This window comes from Typha latifolia, chromosome 4 (assembly GCF_019914945.1).
Source record: "Typha latifolia isolate L0001 chromosome 4, TyphaL0001v2, whole genome shotgun sequence".
NCBI classification, from domain to species: Eukaryota; Viridiplantae; Streptophyta; class Magnoliopsida; order Poales; family Typhaceae; genus Typha; species Typha latifolia.
Window position 1 is genome coordinate 16,510,111 of NC_133089.1, and position 13,203 is coordinate 16,523,313.

The 13,203-nt window shown below is 38.3% G+C and overlaps 3 protein-coding genes across 5 annotated transcripts; 2 read left to right on the plus strand and 1 right to left on the minus strand.

Moving 5' to 3' along the window:
• The first annotated feature begins 420 nt into the window (after window positions 1–420).
• Window positions 421–3,530, plus strand: LOC140786620 (serine/threonine-protein kinase RIPK-like). The gene is made up of 5 exons (XM_073135187.1): window positions 421–891; window positions 1,028–1,163; window positions 2,306–2,442; window positions 2,612–2,735; window positions 2,972–3,530. Exons 1-5 carry the CDS (start codon window positions 499–501, stop codon window positions 3,382–3,384), a joined length of 1,203 nt encoding a protein of 400 aa, XP_072991288.1. The 5' UTR covers window positions 421–498; the 3' UTR covers window positions 3,385–3,530.
• Window positions 3,531–4,204: 674 nt separating this feature from the next.
• On the plus strand, window positions 4,205–6,775 carry LOC140786938 (guanine nucleotide-binding protein subunit gamma 3-like). 3 transcript variants are annotated; one of them, XM_073135659.1, is made up of 5 exons: window positions 4,205–4,692; window positions 4,916–4,968; window positions 5,416–5,460; window positions 5,543–5,587; window positions 6,449–6,775. In XM_073135659.1, exons 1-5 carry the CDS (start codon window positions 4,567–4,569, stop codon window positions 6,735–6,737), a joined length of 558 nt encoding a protein of 185 aa, XP_072991760.1. In that variant the 5' UTR covers window positions 4,205–4,566; the 3' UTR covers window positions 6,738–6,775. The 3 variants fall into 3 exon arrangements, with proteins under 3 accessions (XP_072991760.1, XP_072991759.1, XP_072991761.1); XM_073135658.1 differs by having other exon boundaries at window positions 4,219–4,692; window positions 5,543–5,599; XM_073135660.1 differs by lacking the exon at window positions 6,449–6,775 and adding an exon at window positions 5,886–6,439 and having other exon boundaries at window positions 4,219–4,692.
• Window positions 6,776–9,251: 2,476 nt separating this feature from the next.
• Window positions 9,252–9,868, minus strand: LOC140786035 (uncharacterized). The gene is made up of 2 exons (XM_073134195.1): window positions 9,770–9,868; window positions 9,252–9,689 (listed from the first exon to the last, which is right to left on the minus strand). The coding sequence occupies exons 1-2, from the start codon at window positions 9,866–9,868 to the stop codon at window positions 9,252–9,254; spliced, it is 537 nt and encodes a 178-aa protein (XP_072990296.1).
• Between the last annotated feature and the right edge of the window lie 3,335 nt (window positions 9,869–13,203).

Genomic DNA, 13,203 nt, shown 5'->3' on the forward strand with positions numbered 1-13,203 from the left:
CTGTCTGGTTCTTTTTCTGGTGACGATAGATGCACTTACTTAGATAAGAGTCAGTATTTTATGTTATCTTTTTCCAACCACCTATATATATATATACTGACTAATATTCTGTTGATTAAAGTTAGCTTTATTAGTGAACTATTATTGTTGAAATATGGACGCTATGCACTATTTGGCACACTATTTGGCTTGTGTTAAATGAGTAAAACAAAGAAATAAAGAAGTGAATATTCCAGAAAAGTAGTTTGGTAGGGAGAGAAGCTTAGCTAGCTTGCAGCCAAAATCTCTCTCTCTCTCTCTTTCTTTTGTACTGTCCAAATTCCCTTGTCTTTGCCAAAGTCTATATATTTGGTAGAGTGGTTGACGAGTTAGCGTTCAATATTATTTGGATCGTCTATATATCATCTCCATTTCCTATAATTAACTACTACCACACTTCTACTTATTAACTTGTCGTCTCTTTGTTCTCCAATAAAGAGTTTTTCTATGTAGCACTGCATGGACTCAACCATGTCAAGGTTTTCATGGAGGTCTCTCTTTGCAGACTGCGTCGGCGAGAACCGTCGAATAATCCGGCCGAAGAAGGCCGTCGTCGCGACGAGGAGCTCAATCCCGCGGCTTTCGATCTCCGACCTGAGCAAATCGACAGGGCTGCTTTCGCCGGAGGACCTGTCGATATCGCTTGTCGGATCGAACCTTTACGTGTTCACCCTCGCAGAGCTGAAGGTGGCGACGAAGAGCTTCTCCATGAGCAACTTCTTAGGCGAGGGTGGATTTGGACCAGTCTACAAGGGGTTTGTTGATGACAAGTTGAAGCCTGGATTAAAAGCTCAGCCTGTTGCAGTTAAGCTTCTGGACTTGGAGGGTGGCCAAGGACACAAAGAATGGCTGGTGAGAACAAGCTAATATTAGCTAGAGACATTGTGTTTTCTTTTCTTTTCCTTTTTTTTTGGTTATAAGTATGTACATGTATAGTTTCTAATATCTTATCTTACTATAGATTTTTGAATTTTGATTGCATATATAGGCTGAGGTTATATTTCTTGGGCAACTGAGGCATCCCAATCTTGTTAAGTTGATTGGATATTGCTATGAGGATGAGCACAGGCTTCTAGTGTATGAGTTCATGGCCAGAGGCAGCTTGGAGAATCATTTATTCAAGAGTATGTTCGTTTTTATTTATTTTTTTAAATTCGCTATTGGTGGAAATTAAGGTTCCAAGTTTTTACTTGCAATCTTTATTCACACAAATTAATCCTAGTGGAAGAACTAAAGCTACAAATTAGGACATGAATTAATTTTGGGAGGGACAATCACACAGTAGTTTGATACCTTGAACTGTTGCGAAGTAGATAGAAATGAAAGTAGCTTGCTTTATTTCTTTGTGTAGTTAGTACTTAGTCCACTATCTAAGATTTGACATCAGGTTGACAAGTGGTCACAAAACCTAAGCTGGAAAACTGCTGAATATATTGTATTTCATTGTGTTCTTTTGACTTAGTTGTTCTTATCAACCAATCCAATCTTATTGAATGAGGAAAGAAAAAAGGATCCTAATGATGGTCTTCTCCATAGTCTATATATTTCTAAGTTTTATTTGCAGTAGAAGAATAGAAGAATAAAATAGTGGTAAATTACTCAAGTTGGATCAGAGCACACATTCTTTTGTTTATAGGAAATTTATTTTTTAAAAAAATCTGATATCTTTCTTTTATTATTATTCAAACCCTACTGAATATATATTATTCGATCATCTATATTTTTGTTTAGCTAAGAATGCATAGAATACTTATTGCCTCTAAAAATAAAATAAAAATATTTAAAATACCGGCAATTAGACTTTAAAGTTGGGTTCCTCTTTTACTTTTACCTTTTAACTGTAAAAAAATTATTCACATCAATAGAAGCTAGTATATTGTTTTTTAGGCTTTGGAAAAAAAAAAACAAATAAGTATCAAAAAATAAATACTAATATATTAAAATATGAATAATAAAAAAATAAATAAAAGTGAAACGTAGAGTGTGATAAATTTCTCTTAATTTAATGATGTGTTGCAGGTGAAGTGAGAAAGCGTCCACCATCTAGAATCCAAGGTGTTATTTTTTAATTCCAAGTGGTGCAGCATCTACTATTCTACGTATGTAATCATAAAAGTTATAAATGCTATCCTACCTACATCACTTTGAACAAACTTTGAAATTATATAACATTAGGATTTCTCTATAATACCATCTAATAAGCTTAATCGTGGAGTTAATTATTATTATTAAACTATATCTTACTAATTAATTCGCTTTCTTGCAGGATTCTTTGCACCATTGCCATGGTCAACACGCTTAAACATAGCAGTAGGAACTGCCAAGGGATTAGCTTTTCTCCACGAGGCTGAGAAGCCGGTCATCTACCGAGATTTTAAGGCATCAAACATCTTATTAGACTCGGTAAATATTCCATTAATTAGTCTCTCTCTTTTATTTTCTTGTTGGAAACTAGAACTTTAGACTAGTCTTAAAGATGGCCAAGTTTGAACAAATTAAGTTTAGTCGATCTTTATTCTAATTGCACGTCAATCTTCCTAACTAGTAAAAGAAAAACTCCTTTAATTCTCAGGATTACCAAGCAAAGCTCTCAGATCTTGGACTTGCAAAGGATGGCCCTGAAGGAGATGACTCCCATGTCTCAACTCGAGTCATGGGAACAGAGGGTTATGCTGCACCTGAGTACATCATGACAGGTAAAAATTTTAAAAATTAAAAAAAAAAAAACTATATGTTTTACTTTTATTATCTCTAATCCTATCCTAATAGGAGAAATATGATAAAGAATATTTTATTAATTTTCAAAAATACTCGCAGACAACGGTCGGGGAGTGTTTTCGATAAATTTCTCACAAGTTTACTATTAAATCTAATATAGTCTTCGACACTTTGGATACCATAATTTATCTGATCAAGAGATTTATGACATTAGGTCATCTGACTGCAAAGAGTGATGTGTATAGTTTTGGAGTGGTACTACTTGAGCTGCTATCTGGGAGGAGATCAGTGGACAAGAGCAAGCCAAGCAGAGAGCAAAACCTTGTGGATTGGGCTCGGCCATACCTAAACGATGCACGTAAATTGGCTCGAATTATGGACCCAAGTTTAGATGGTCAGTACTCAAGCGAAGGAGCTCAAAAGGCAGCGGCTTTGGCCTACCAATGCCTTAGCCAGAAGCCCAAGTCCAGGCCTCGTATGTCCGCCATTGTTGAGACCTTGGAGCCACTTCTGGCCATGGATGATGTGCCTCTGGGCCCCTTTGTTTACACTGTACAGGAGAGGGTGGAAGTGAAGGAGAAGGGAAGCAATCAGAAGGTGTGCAAGAAGAACTCATTCAGGAGATAAAAAAAAAAAAAATTAAAAAAAAAAAAAATAAAAGATGCCATTTTAAGTGTACAAAAACTTTACCATCTTGGTATGTTCTTATTTATAGTCCACATTGAGATGTTGCCAATGGTGTATAAAAAAGTGGGCCAGGCCCAATTTGCTCATGGGTAAGTACATAATGGTTACATAAACTCTCATTTGGGAAGAGAAGAACAATCTCGCATCAAGATCTTTTCAAACCTCTGCTTAGATTATGATCAGATGTTTGTTGTATATATATATATATATCATCTCAGATCAAGTGGGCTCTCACAAGGTAATTACTTCCAAGGGAATCGCTTATTCTATTCTTCCAAGACTGCAACCCCCTGCTGCGAGCTACTGAATCATTTCAGTAGTACTTTTATTTCTGGGAAAAAGAAATTAGTATATCTTCCCACTTCAGACTTCAGAGGCACAAATGCCAATCTTTGAATGGGTCCAGACCCCAGTAAATTAAGCAAAGATCAAAGCCCATTTGTGGCCTGACCTCCTCCTGTACAAACCCAACCCAGAGAGTTAGAAGAATTCCATGTAGAAAGATTCAAAAACCAATCTAAATATTTATAAATATATGTAAATATTTTAACCTTTGAATGTATGATTAGATGGGAAGCGACTAAATCCGAGCTAGCTCGGAGTGCTGTACTTGATGCGCTGGCACGCGTATCCGTCTCTCTCGTTCCAACCCTCGGAATTTTGTCCTACGTGCCATCATGGCCAACTGCAACAGACCCAGCCTACCTGGCCGCCACGTGTTCTCTGGAGTACATGTACTCCTAAATAGTGAATACACTGAGCGAGAGAGAGAGAGTAGTCACCTCTGCCACCCTCTTCCTCTGTTCCTGGTCACGCCACGCCACGCCACGCCCCACTGCATGCCCATATCTGGAAAGACCTCTGGTACCCCTCACCACCTCCTCCCACTCTCTCCTGTCATTACTTTCCCAAAACGGAAAACAAACGACGACCGCGGGGGGCAGCGGACAGCGGACAGCGGAGGCCCTCCAGTTTATTACGCGGCGGTGAGCTTCACCTCCTGTGCTCCCGTCCTCCGCCCCGGGCTTAACCACATTTTATATCGGATATCTTCTCCCCTTATATTATTCTAGTTTTATCCCTCGGATAACCTATCCTATCCTTGTGTTGTCTCTGCTTATCATGGCGGCGGTGGGATCCGGCGCTCCGCCGCGACCCAAGTCGCCGCCGGAGTACCCGGACATCTCTGGCCGGCGGAGGTTGCTCGTGGCCGTCCAGGATTTGACCCGGGAGATTGGCTTTCTTGAGGTGATTGCCTCTCTCTCTCTCTCTCTCTCTCTATTTTTTTTTCCGAAATATTTGTCAGTTTGAAGTGGTTCTAGGAATAAGCTAGTGTGAGTTATGTGATGAACTGATCACTATATGATGGAAGTTGATAGCAAGGGGTAATCAAATGTAGGTCGTTAAAGTTATTCTAGCTGCCACTTTGGTTGGAATTTTAGCTATCATGGCAAGTTTCATTTTTGTGCAGGAGGAGTTACATTCACTTGAAGGACTACAACCTGCCTCCAGATGTTGCAAAGAGTACGTTATGTAGCTATTATGTAGCTATTCTTCCCCTGCCTCCCTTTGAAATTTTCACTTGATAGTGTTACTTTTTTATCTATTTGCTCTTTTCTAAAGGTTTACGCAAATTAGTGTGGATCTGTGTCCTTTCTCTATCCCAGTTTATACTGAAAGTGACTTCAATTTATAATCAGACAAGGAATTTGTACTGAAAGACTATTGGAATGTGCATAAAAGATTGAATTAATAGAAGTGGAAGTCAAATATGTTTCTAACCCTGACAATTTGGCCCTTAATATATATATATATATATATATATAAACAAGTTGAGTTGTTGGCTTTTCTATAATACTCCCTATAGAGTAAAGAGTAAACCTTCTCCAGTAGGGCATTTTTGTTACTTTTCTTTGGAGAAATTAGCAGGCTTGTGTCACAACTATAAAGAACTTCGATTACTTCTTGCAGGGTGAACGAATTTGTGGGCACAGATCCAGATCCATTTCTAAAGCTGTAAGATTTTTCTACTTAACAGTTTATTTTGGAGGACAATTATTATTATATCTAATGCTTCTTCTTTTTTTCTGTCAAGCAGCACTGAGAAGCGAAATGAATCCTGCCACATCTGGAAGAGCTTTCGGTACTTTTCTAGGTCCATCCTTGTCTTTATATCTGTGAAGTAATTAGATCAATTCTTAACATTTAGTAAGTTGCATGAAAGTGTAAAATGTATTGCTAGTGCTTAGTCAATTTGCGGTAACAAACCTCAAGGTGTATTTCATCATAGTGCATGAATATTATGGGAATGAGACTCTAAAATGAAATTATCATTAAATGCAATAAAGAGAATCCATAGACATTTTTTGCTTCCATTGAATCATTTCTATTGAAAGAGAGTTTGCTTCTAGCAATTGATGCAAGTTTAATTGAATATTCAGTGGTGATGATGGGTTTGGTTGGTTTGGGTTTCCTTTAATTCAAACTCACGTCAAGGCAGTGACTTAATCAGATACCCAATGCATCAAGCAAGGTTGGTGATCTACCTGTTTGTTGAGCATTAAGGGCTTGAAAGTACTTAATGTAAGATAAAACAAAGAGTTCCTGCATTTTGTTGGAGCCACATCCAATAGAATTTGCTATGTAGTTCTGTAACTTCTGTGTTTGTTTTAGCTACAGCCATTATAATCTAGCATTATTTTCCTTCATTATTATCCTTAAAAGGTGTCCTAGGAAAACCTATCAATTGTTAATGCTTCTTACATTTTTGCCACCATATTGATGACTTTTTCTTATGCGTTTCTCCTCTTAAAACCATCATGCCTAATATTTCCTTTTATTTTTCACATATTTACTTGCTTTCTTCTTACTTAGCCAACATTACACATCAATCCTTTCCTATATTCTGTAAATTATCTTCTTTGAACTTTGTTGTTACTGGTGCTTTAAGTGACTTAATTTTCATATGATAACATCTAAACAATTGACAAACCATTTGGAACAGAACAAGGCTGTGTTTCAACTTTTCATGGATTTGCTGCTCCAGTAGATGCTTACTACAGCTAAAAAGACCAAGCTGCTCCTCTGGACAACTAAAAAACTTATGTTGCCAGTGCCACTTTGGATGCCCCAGCTGCAATTGCTGTAAGTTCTATTGTTGCAAATCACATTGTAAACCCCCAAGTCTCTCATGTCCGGAATGCTCTTGTGGTTGCATTTGTTCTTGCTCAAAATGTACAGAAGTATGTGCTTGCCCTAGATGTACTAATCCCTGTTGTATTCCCCAGTGTTAATGCTAATAAGGGAATTTCGTTATCCCCATTTTCTGCAATTATATAGCAGATTATAATTATCCGAATTTTGAATGTGTTATTCAATGTCAAAAGTTATAAAATATTGTTCAGTCTCATTACATTTAGTTGAAAACCTTGTCACTTACTTTTAGGCTATTCTTATGGTTTTTGACATGCATATGCTGAAATTAAATATTGTGCTGCTGGCGTAACTCTTGAGCATTATTTCTTCTTTTTACAACCTTATGAGATAGATGTATTAATTTGGCATGAAATGTATGTGTTATAGTAGACTCAACTGAGGCATCCAATTATTATCGAGTTTCCACTAATATAGACAAGACCATGGCTATGTGTGGTGTATCTAGTATCAATGGTACATCCTACCAAACGAAGAAGAATATGAGATTTGGGGCCCAGAAAATCATGCTCATCCATGCTAAGTCATGATATGCCTGCTTTGATGTTCATAATTGAAAGTGATCTTTGCCGATAGGGTTAGATTTGGATTTTCTAACTGCAGATCCTTTGGATAAATAATAGAATGTGACCTCCCAATGTAGGGGGAAGGTCATCTACTTCTTCCAAAATATGACATGTGAACTCTAGAATGATCCTTCATACTCTCCAAAATATTCTTCAGTTGTTGCGTGTTTATGTTAGAAAGAACACACACCGAGTCATCAACTTTAGAATGATCCATTTTTCACTTTCTTAATTTGATACAGGAAACTAGCTGTCTTTCTGTGCATCATATCATGGGAAGACAATATACAAGTTGTGTGTGTGATGGATGACTTCTCTTCCACTCTATATTTCTGAATGTTATCAATAAGTATTAATATTTGGCCTCCAACTTTATGTATACCTTTTCTGGACCTTACTCTATATATTCAGTACTTAGAGCATTATTGAAGCTTAGCTCAGTATTGTTGGAAGGACTCGAAGATTCCAAATTATGTTAAGATACCCCAATTGCATGCCTGAGTCAGGATATGGTACTGGAGACAAACTAGGTTAGGCCTCCTCAGATTTTTTTTAATTAGTCTCATGTGTAACTCATCCTACCTTTAGGACTCATTTATAAACTAGATGTATAGCCCACTAGTCATTCAAAGCATACAACCAAAGGACATAGTGATGACACCTTATTCCAATTCTAAATTAGAGCATGATGGACCAGCTTCTATCAGAAATTGTAACTACAATAATTGACATACTATTTGCAACACTAGAAGAATTGGAACTACAAAGTAAGTTAAATTCCTCTATGACATGTTTACTTCTTCAAGTGCTTTCATGCAGTTATCACTTGTGTGTGTTTGGGAACAGTGCTACTGCCTTGCAGACAAGAACTATTTGATTGATCAAACTATTGTACCAATTTGACTTTGTTTTTGCCCAAGAATTGACATAAACTTTCAGACGAGTACTTAAATTATGGTGATGATGTGGATTGAGCTTATCTCTTTACTTGTTTTTACCCATCAAAGAGTTTCCAGCAATTTTTGATGATAATGATGGATTGGGAAGTGTGAGATTTCTTGTCGCAGGGTAAGTTCACATTAAGTATCTTGTGGACCTTGTGCTGATGTGGATTCATTAGCTGAACTTTCCCAAGAAATTTCTTGTACAGGTTTCAACCACCCAGCTCTACTTGATCTATAAATAAAATAAGTAAATCTAATGGGCTACGAGATTCTTGATGATTTGTAGCCTAATGGATGAACAGAGCATTGGAGAACAGAGATTGACATGAGATATTAATATAGCATGAGGTGGAGATGACTGGATTGCTTGGGGAATAATGCCAAGTGGACATGATGGATGACCCATTCAATTATCTCTGTTGTTAATTGTCACTAAAACTTAGCTGATACTTTATGACATACTCATCAATTACGCGTTATAAAGCTATCCGAATTCTACGTGGAATAAGAAGCAAGTAAAGCCAATCGACCTCTTTCCGATCTCAATGATAAGAGCCAAAGTGGGGATAATTTTGAGATTTATTCCTTCATTGTCGGTGCTTTTTTTAGCTTCAAATCCTATCAGCATCCACGACATCCGTTTAATCAATCGGATATTGTTTTAAATTTTTTTTTATTTTTTTTTGTTATTTATCCTTTGCTTTCGAGCAGACTCGCACGCTATTCCAACTGATTGAATAGGAATAAGTCTGTAGAGATAACCGAATAGTGTTCCTTCTCAATACACGCTTGGAATAGGTGTCAGAATGTGATCTGCCATCGGAACCATAATTCGAGCAATTACTTGAATATAAACCATAAAAAAGAGAAAATCTTACTTAATCTTGATTGAAATAAATATTGGAAAATGGAATTACTTCCATTTTTCACGTTTCTTTCTGCTCAATTATAACGACAAGAGAATAAAATAAAATAAAGTTTATACACTTGCAGGAATTGAAGGAAAAAAGAGCGAAGTAGTTGATTTATTCTGTTTTCACTTCCAATCTCTCCTCGGCTTCGATTTCTGGGTTTTTGTTGTCCATCACCCAGCTAGGGTTGGGAAGCAGCTCTCCGACCTGGCCAGCCCCGGCGGAGGGGTGGCGGCGCCGGCCGCTGGCTCTCGGTCAGGGCTAGTTGGGGTCGAGCGCACCGACCGCGGCGAGCCCAGGCTCCGCCGGAGGAGCTGCCTCACGGCGGCGATCAGGTGCTCTGGCGACGGCGGCGGCGCCGCGGACGCAAAGGTCCGGCGGAAGCTAAGGTGGCGGGCGAGCGCCTCCTCCGTGGAGATGAGGCGCGCGGATCTCGAGATCTCCTCCTCGACCGCCTCGCCGCAGAGGCCGCAGATCCATCGGCCGCCGTACCTCTCCCGCACCATCTCGATATATGCGGGCGTGCACTCCTCCATCAGGCCGCAGCAGTCGCATGCGGCCGCCTCCACCTCAGCCGCCGTCCCCTCCTCCCCGCTCATCACCGTCGATGTCTAAATCAATAGAATTCGAGAGAAACCGCACGATTTTTGACGGATTTACCACTTCACAACGATAAGCGCCGCGTTCAAACGGTCTCCAAATCTGCACCCTTACGGAATCCGGCGCAGACTTGTATCTGAACAATCTCTTCTTCGTCCCCGTCGTTTGCCGACGCCGGCTTCTCCTCCATCTCCGATATCAAAGTAATAAATTTCTCCCCCCTCTCTTCTCTTGACTTGGCTCTCTATTTAGCTTAATAAGAGGCTTCTGGATTCCCCTTTAGCTTTTATTCTCTCTCTACTTGCTCCATGAAGGGGGAGTGTGGGGGTATTAATTGAGACGGATGTGGGGCCCGCAGCAATGATTGAGAGTGGAGTGGGCCCGGAGCTATTGTGCCGTGTCAGCAGATAAGCTGGCATTAGATGCTGTCTTGTTTAGGCCATGGAGTGGACAGCTGTCGCCAGCCACTAAGGTCTTTCCTACGAACTACTAAACCGACAACTTTCGTTTATTGGTGAAATTATTTTTTACCAAACCAAAATAAATGGCGTCTCCGTTAGACATCGAGAAATTATTTGATTTGAGACCAAGCTTAAAACTCTATTAATTAATTTTCATTTCTTAATTTTAATTTTAAAAAAATAAATAAATGTAATTAGATATAAATAATAATAATTAATTACTCAGGTGTCACCAAAGTTATATCTTCTATTAATTTGCCTTTGTAAATATTCCAGAAAGAAAATATTTTCTACTAACAGATCTCTGCAGATCTGCAGAGATGGGGATAGAGTCATATAGTCATATAGTATACGTTGTGAGTGGGAAAATTCGTGGCAATCCACATCAGCATGATGGAAGTATGACGTGCCAGGCAGTGATTTGGTGGAGCTCGGGTGGGGGACAGGTAGGAAGCCGTCGGTTGGGTTAATTTCGCCGTTTGAGATAACGATGAGGCGTTGCGTACGTTACGTATGATTGATGGGGGACGAGGGGTACATGTAATAGTTGTAACTTGTAAGGAAGGATAATGCGTAGCTGGGAATGAAGGAAAACAATATAAAATAAAATAAAACATAAGGATGCTTCTAGAATAACCTATCAATTTTAAACTTTAATAAAGTAATGGAAATGTATAATTATCCAAGAATCGAAGAATTTTCTATGGGCTAGGAGAACGTCGTTTGCTGTGGAGGACAATTACTGTCTTTTGAAAGAAGAATTATTTTAATTAATTCTATTTTGAGTGTTATTTTCTTATGTTACTTATCTTTTTTTTCTATGTTGCTCATATAGGTTAATACTAAATCTTAAAAAAAAAAAAGAAGATGAAATTTCTGCTTTATTAGTTAAATAGTGGGTGTAAATTGTTAAATTCTGACAGTCAACTATAGTTACAAATCATTTGTTGTAAGAGGTATTAAAATGGAGCGGTTCAAACTTGCTGAATAGAAATTGGGAATATTTTCAAGACTGGGTTCAGTAATGGCAAACAAAGTGAAATTTTGCAAAGATGCTTAGCTTGGTAAGTGTAGTACTTTTTGTTATGTACCCATGTTGTTTGTTATTGCATAGGGCCAATATATCTACGTGGTTGATGCTTGGAATGATGACCACTGGGATGTGAGGTACATAATGAATTTGGATTATTTGTTAATCCATGAAGAACGTATGTTGTGTGTTATATTTGGGAGAGTGGTGTAAATATTATTCAAAATAATGATAGGATATAGGTTGGAGATTACGAATAACGAATTTCACACAAGTCAATTCTCTACACAAATTTTTGAGTATTAATGGTAGAATTAGTAGAGTGGTTTCCACGTTATGGACGGAAGAAGAAAATCCCCGCTTAAGATCTGAGTAATATTTTTATGGTTAGTATGTAATAACTGAATTAATTCTTACAAGGGATTGATAATCTGATAAAAGAAGTGGCAAACTATCTCTAAAATTAGTTGTTTTTAGTTGGCAATATATATTATTGCTCTCTTGTCTCCGTCCGTGTGAGAGGGGTTTTGTTTTGTAGTGGTGATATGTTTTGTTTTGAGTACACCATTGCTCTTTTGCCCTGTGTGTGACTGGGTGGCAGTACGAGGTTTTGTTTTGTGCTTCGTTTCTTCAATTTTTTTTCCTCTTTTTTTTTATAAAAGGTAAAATTTATATTAAAGTAAGCTTGATTATATTGGGCTTTGCTGCCGTCTGCCAGCATGAATTGCACCAAAGCTGTAGGAGAAGTCCCTTGCCGGATGCAATCAAAATCGTCATTCCTATAGGATAAAGCTAACTAGTCTGTCAGTGAAAATACTTAGACACACTTATATATCTAAATCCTAAGCAATGATATCACCACTTTGTTTAAGTAAAAGCAAAATGAATATTAAAAAAATAAATAAAAGTAAGGATGAACCCCAAGATTTTTACGTGGAAAAATCCAAACGAAAAAAAAAAATTACGGATCTAAACTCGAATCAAAACTAATCACTAAAATTGTAGCAGTTACAAGACTGACTCACAAAACAACCCGTCGATCCCCACGACTTTATTTATCTCAGTCTTGCTCGCTAGAACCCACGATTCACCGCTTCTCATGATTAATCTCTAAACTCAGTAGCCCTCGAGATTGATCATTCGTCTATATAACCCTTAAGACGAAAGCTTGATGCGATATAAACGATACGGACCTTGTTGGTAGAAGAAACGATATAGCCTCAAGAAGTCTCTTTCAATTGCATTCACCAACCCCTTAGAGTTAGAGCATCATAATGCTTATATATGTAGCCAAGATAGAGCCAAATCCAAGTCATATCAGAACTCACATAAGTTCAAAAATTTGCATATTACGCAGGTGCGTTCGAACACGGCCCGAGTGCGTTCGAACGGGCTGACTTGTTCTCAGGTGTGTTCGAACGGGCCCAAGTGCATTTGAACGCGGTGACTTGATTTTCACTAATTGAGTTCAAACGCGCAAATACACTCCTCCGTATGTGTGAACGTGCTGTGAACGTATGCAGGGTGTGTTCGGACGACCTTTGACTGCGTTCGAACGACGGAAAAACATTCTCTGTATTTACAAATTATTACGGACCAGATCTGGAACGATTCATCCGTAGGATAATTATGAAAATTAGGTATATATAACCTCATGAGTTAGGGTTCTAATGGCTCTAGTTTCATCTAAATCAGAGGTCGGGATGAAAAGATAAAAATAAAATAGTGGAGATATATCAGAGAGGGCAGAACGGTAATTTTTGATGTTGTGGCGGTCGTCGGAGGGTGGTGGACGACCAAGAGTGGTAGTGGATGGCCGTGTAGTAGGGTAGCTGCTGGAGGTAGGAGGTGGCTAGGGTTTGGATGCTTATAAGGGATCTACGATTATAATCTACTCTTATGAAGATAAATAATCTAACGGCTAATGTAAAAAGATAAGGACGAAAATAATAACCGGCTAAACTCAGATTTCTCTCAATGATCATTCAACTAATGTCTAACCCTATTTATAAGAGTAAAATCACTAGTGGATCT

What these genes read in the sequence shown, in the direction of transcription:
- LOC140786620 (XM_073135187.1), top strand. Translation starts at nt 499, where the DNA reads ATGGACTCAACCATGTCAAGGTTTTCATGGAGGTCTCTCTTTGCAGAC. An exon ending in GGAGAATCATTTATTCAAGA is followed by an intron (nt 1,164 to 2,305) that starts GTATGTTCGTTT and finishes GCTTTCTTGCAG; the next exon opens with GATTCTTTGCACCATTGCCA. An exon ending in ACCTGAGTACATCATGACAG is followed by an intron (nt 2,736 to 2,971) that starts GTAAAAATTTTA and finishes TTATGACATTAG; the next exon opens with GTCATCTGACTGCAAAGAGT.
- LOC140786938 (XM_073135658.1), top strand. Translation starts at nt 4,567, where the DNA reads ATGGCGGCGGTGGGATCCGGCGCTCCGCCGCGACCCAAGTCGCCGCCG. An exon ending in GGGAGATTGGCTTTCTTGAG is followed by an intron (nt 4,693 to 4,915) that starts GTGATTGCCTCT and finishes ATTTTTGTGCAG; the next exon opens with GAGGAGTTACATTCACTTGA. An exon ending in CCAGATCCATTTCTAAAGCT is followed by an intron (nt 5,461 to 5,542) that starts GTAAGATTTTTC and finishes TCTGTCAAGCAG; the next exon opens with CACTGAGAAGCGAAATGAAT.
- LOC140786035 (XM_073134195.1), bottom strand. Translation starts at nt 9,868, where the DNA reads ATGGAGGAGAAGCCGGCGTCGGCAAACGACGGGGACGAAGAAGAGATT. An exon ending in AGGGTGCAGATTTGGAGACC is followed by an intron (nt 9,690 to 9,769) that starts GTTTGAACGCGG and finishes CTATTGATTTAG; the next exon opens with ACATCGACGGTGATGAGCGG.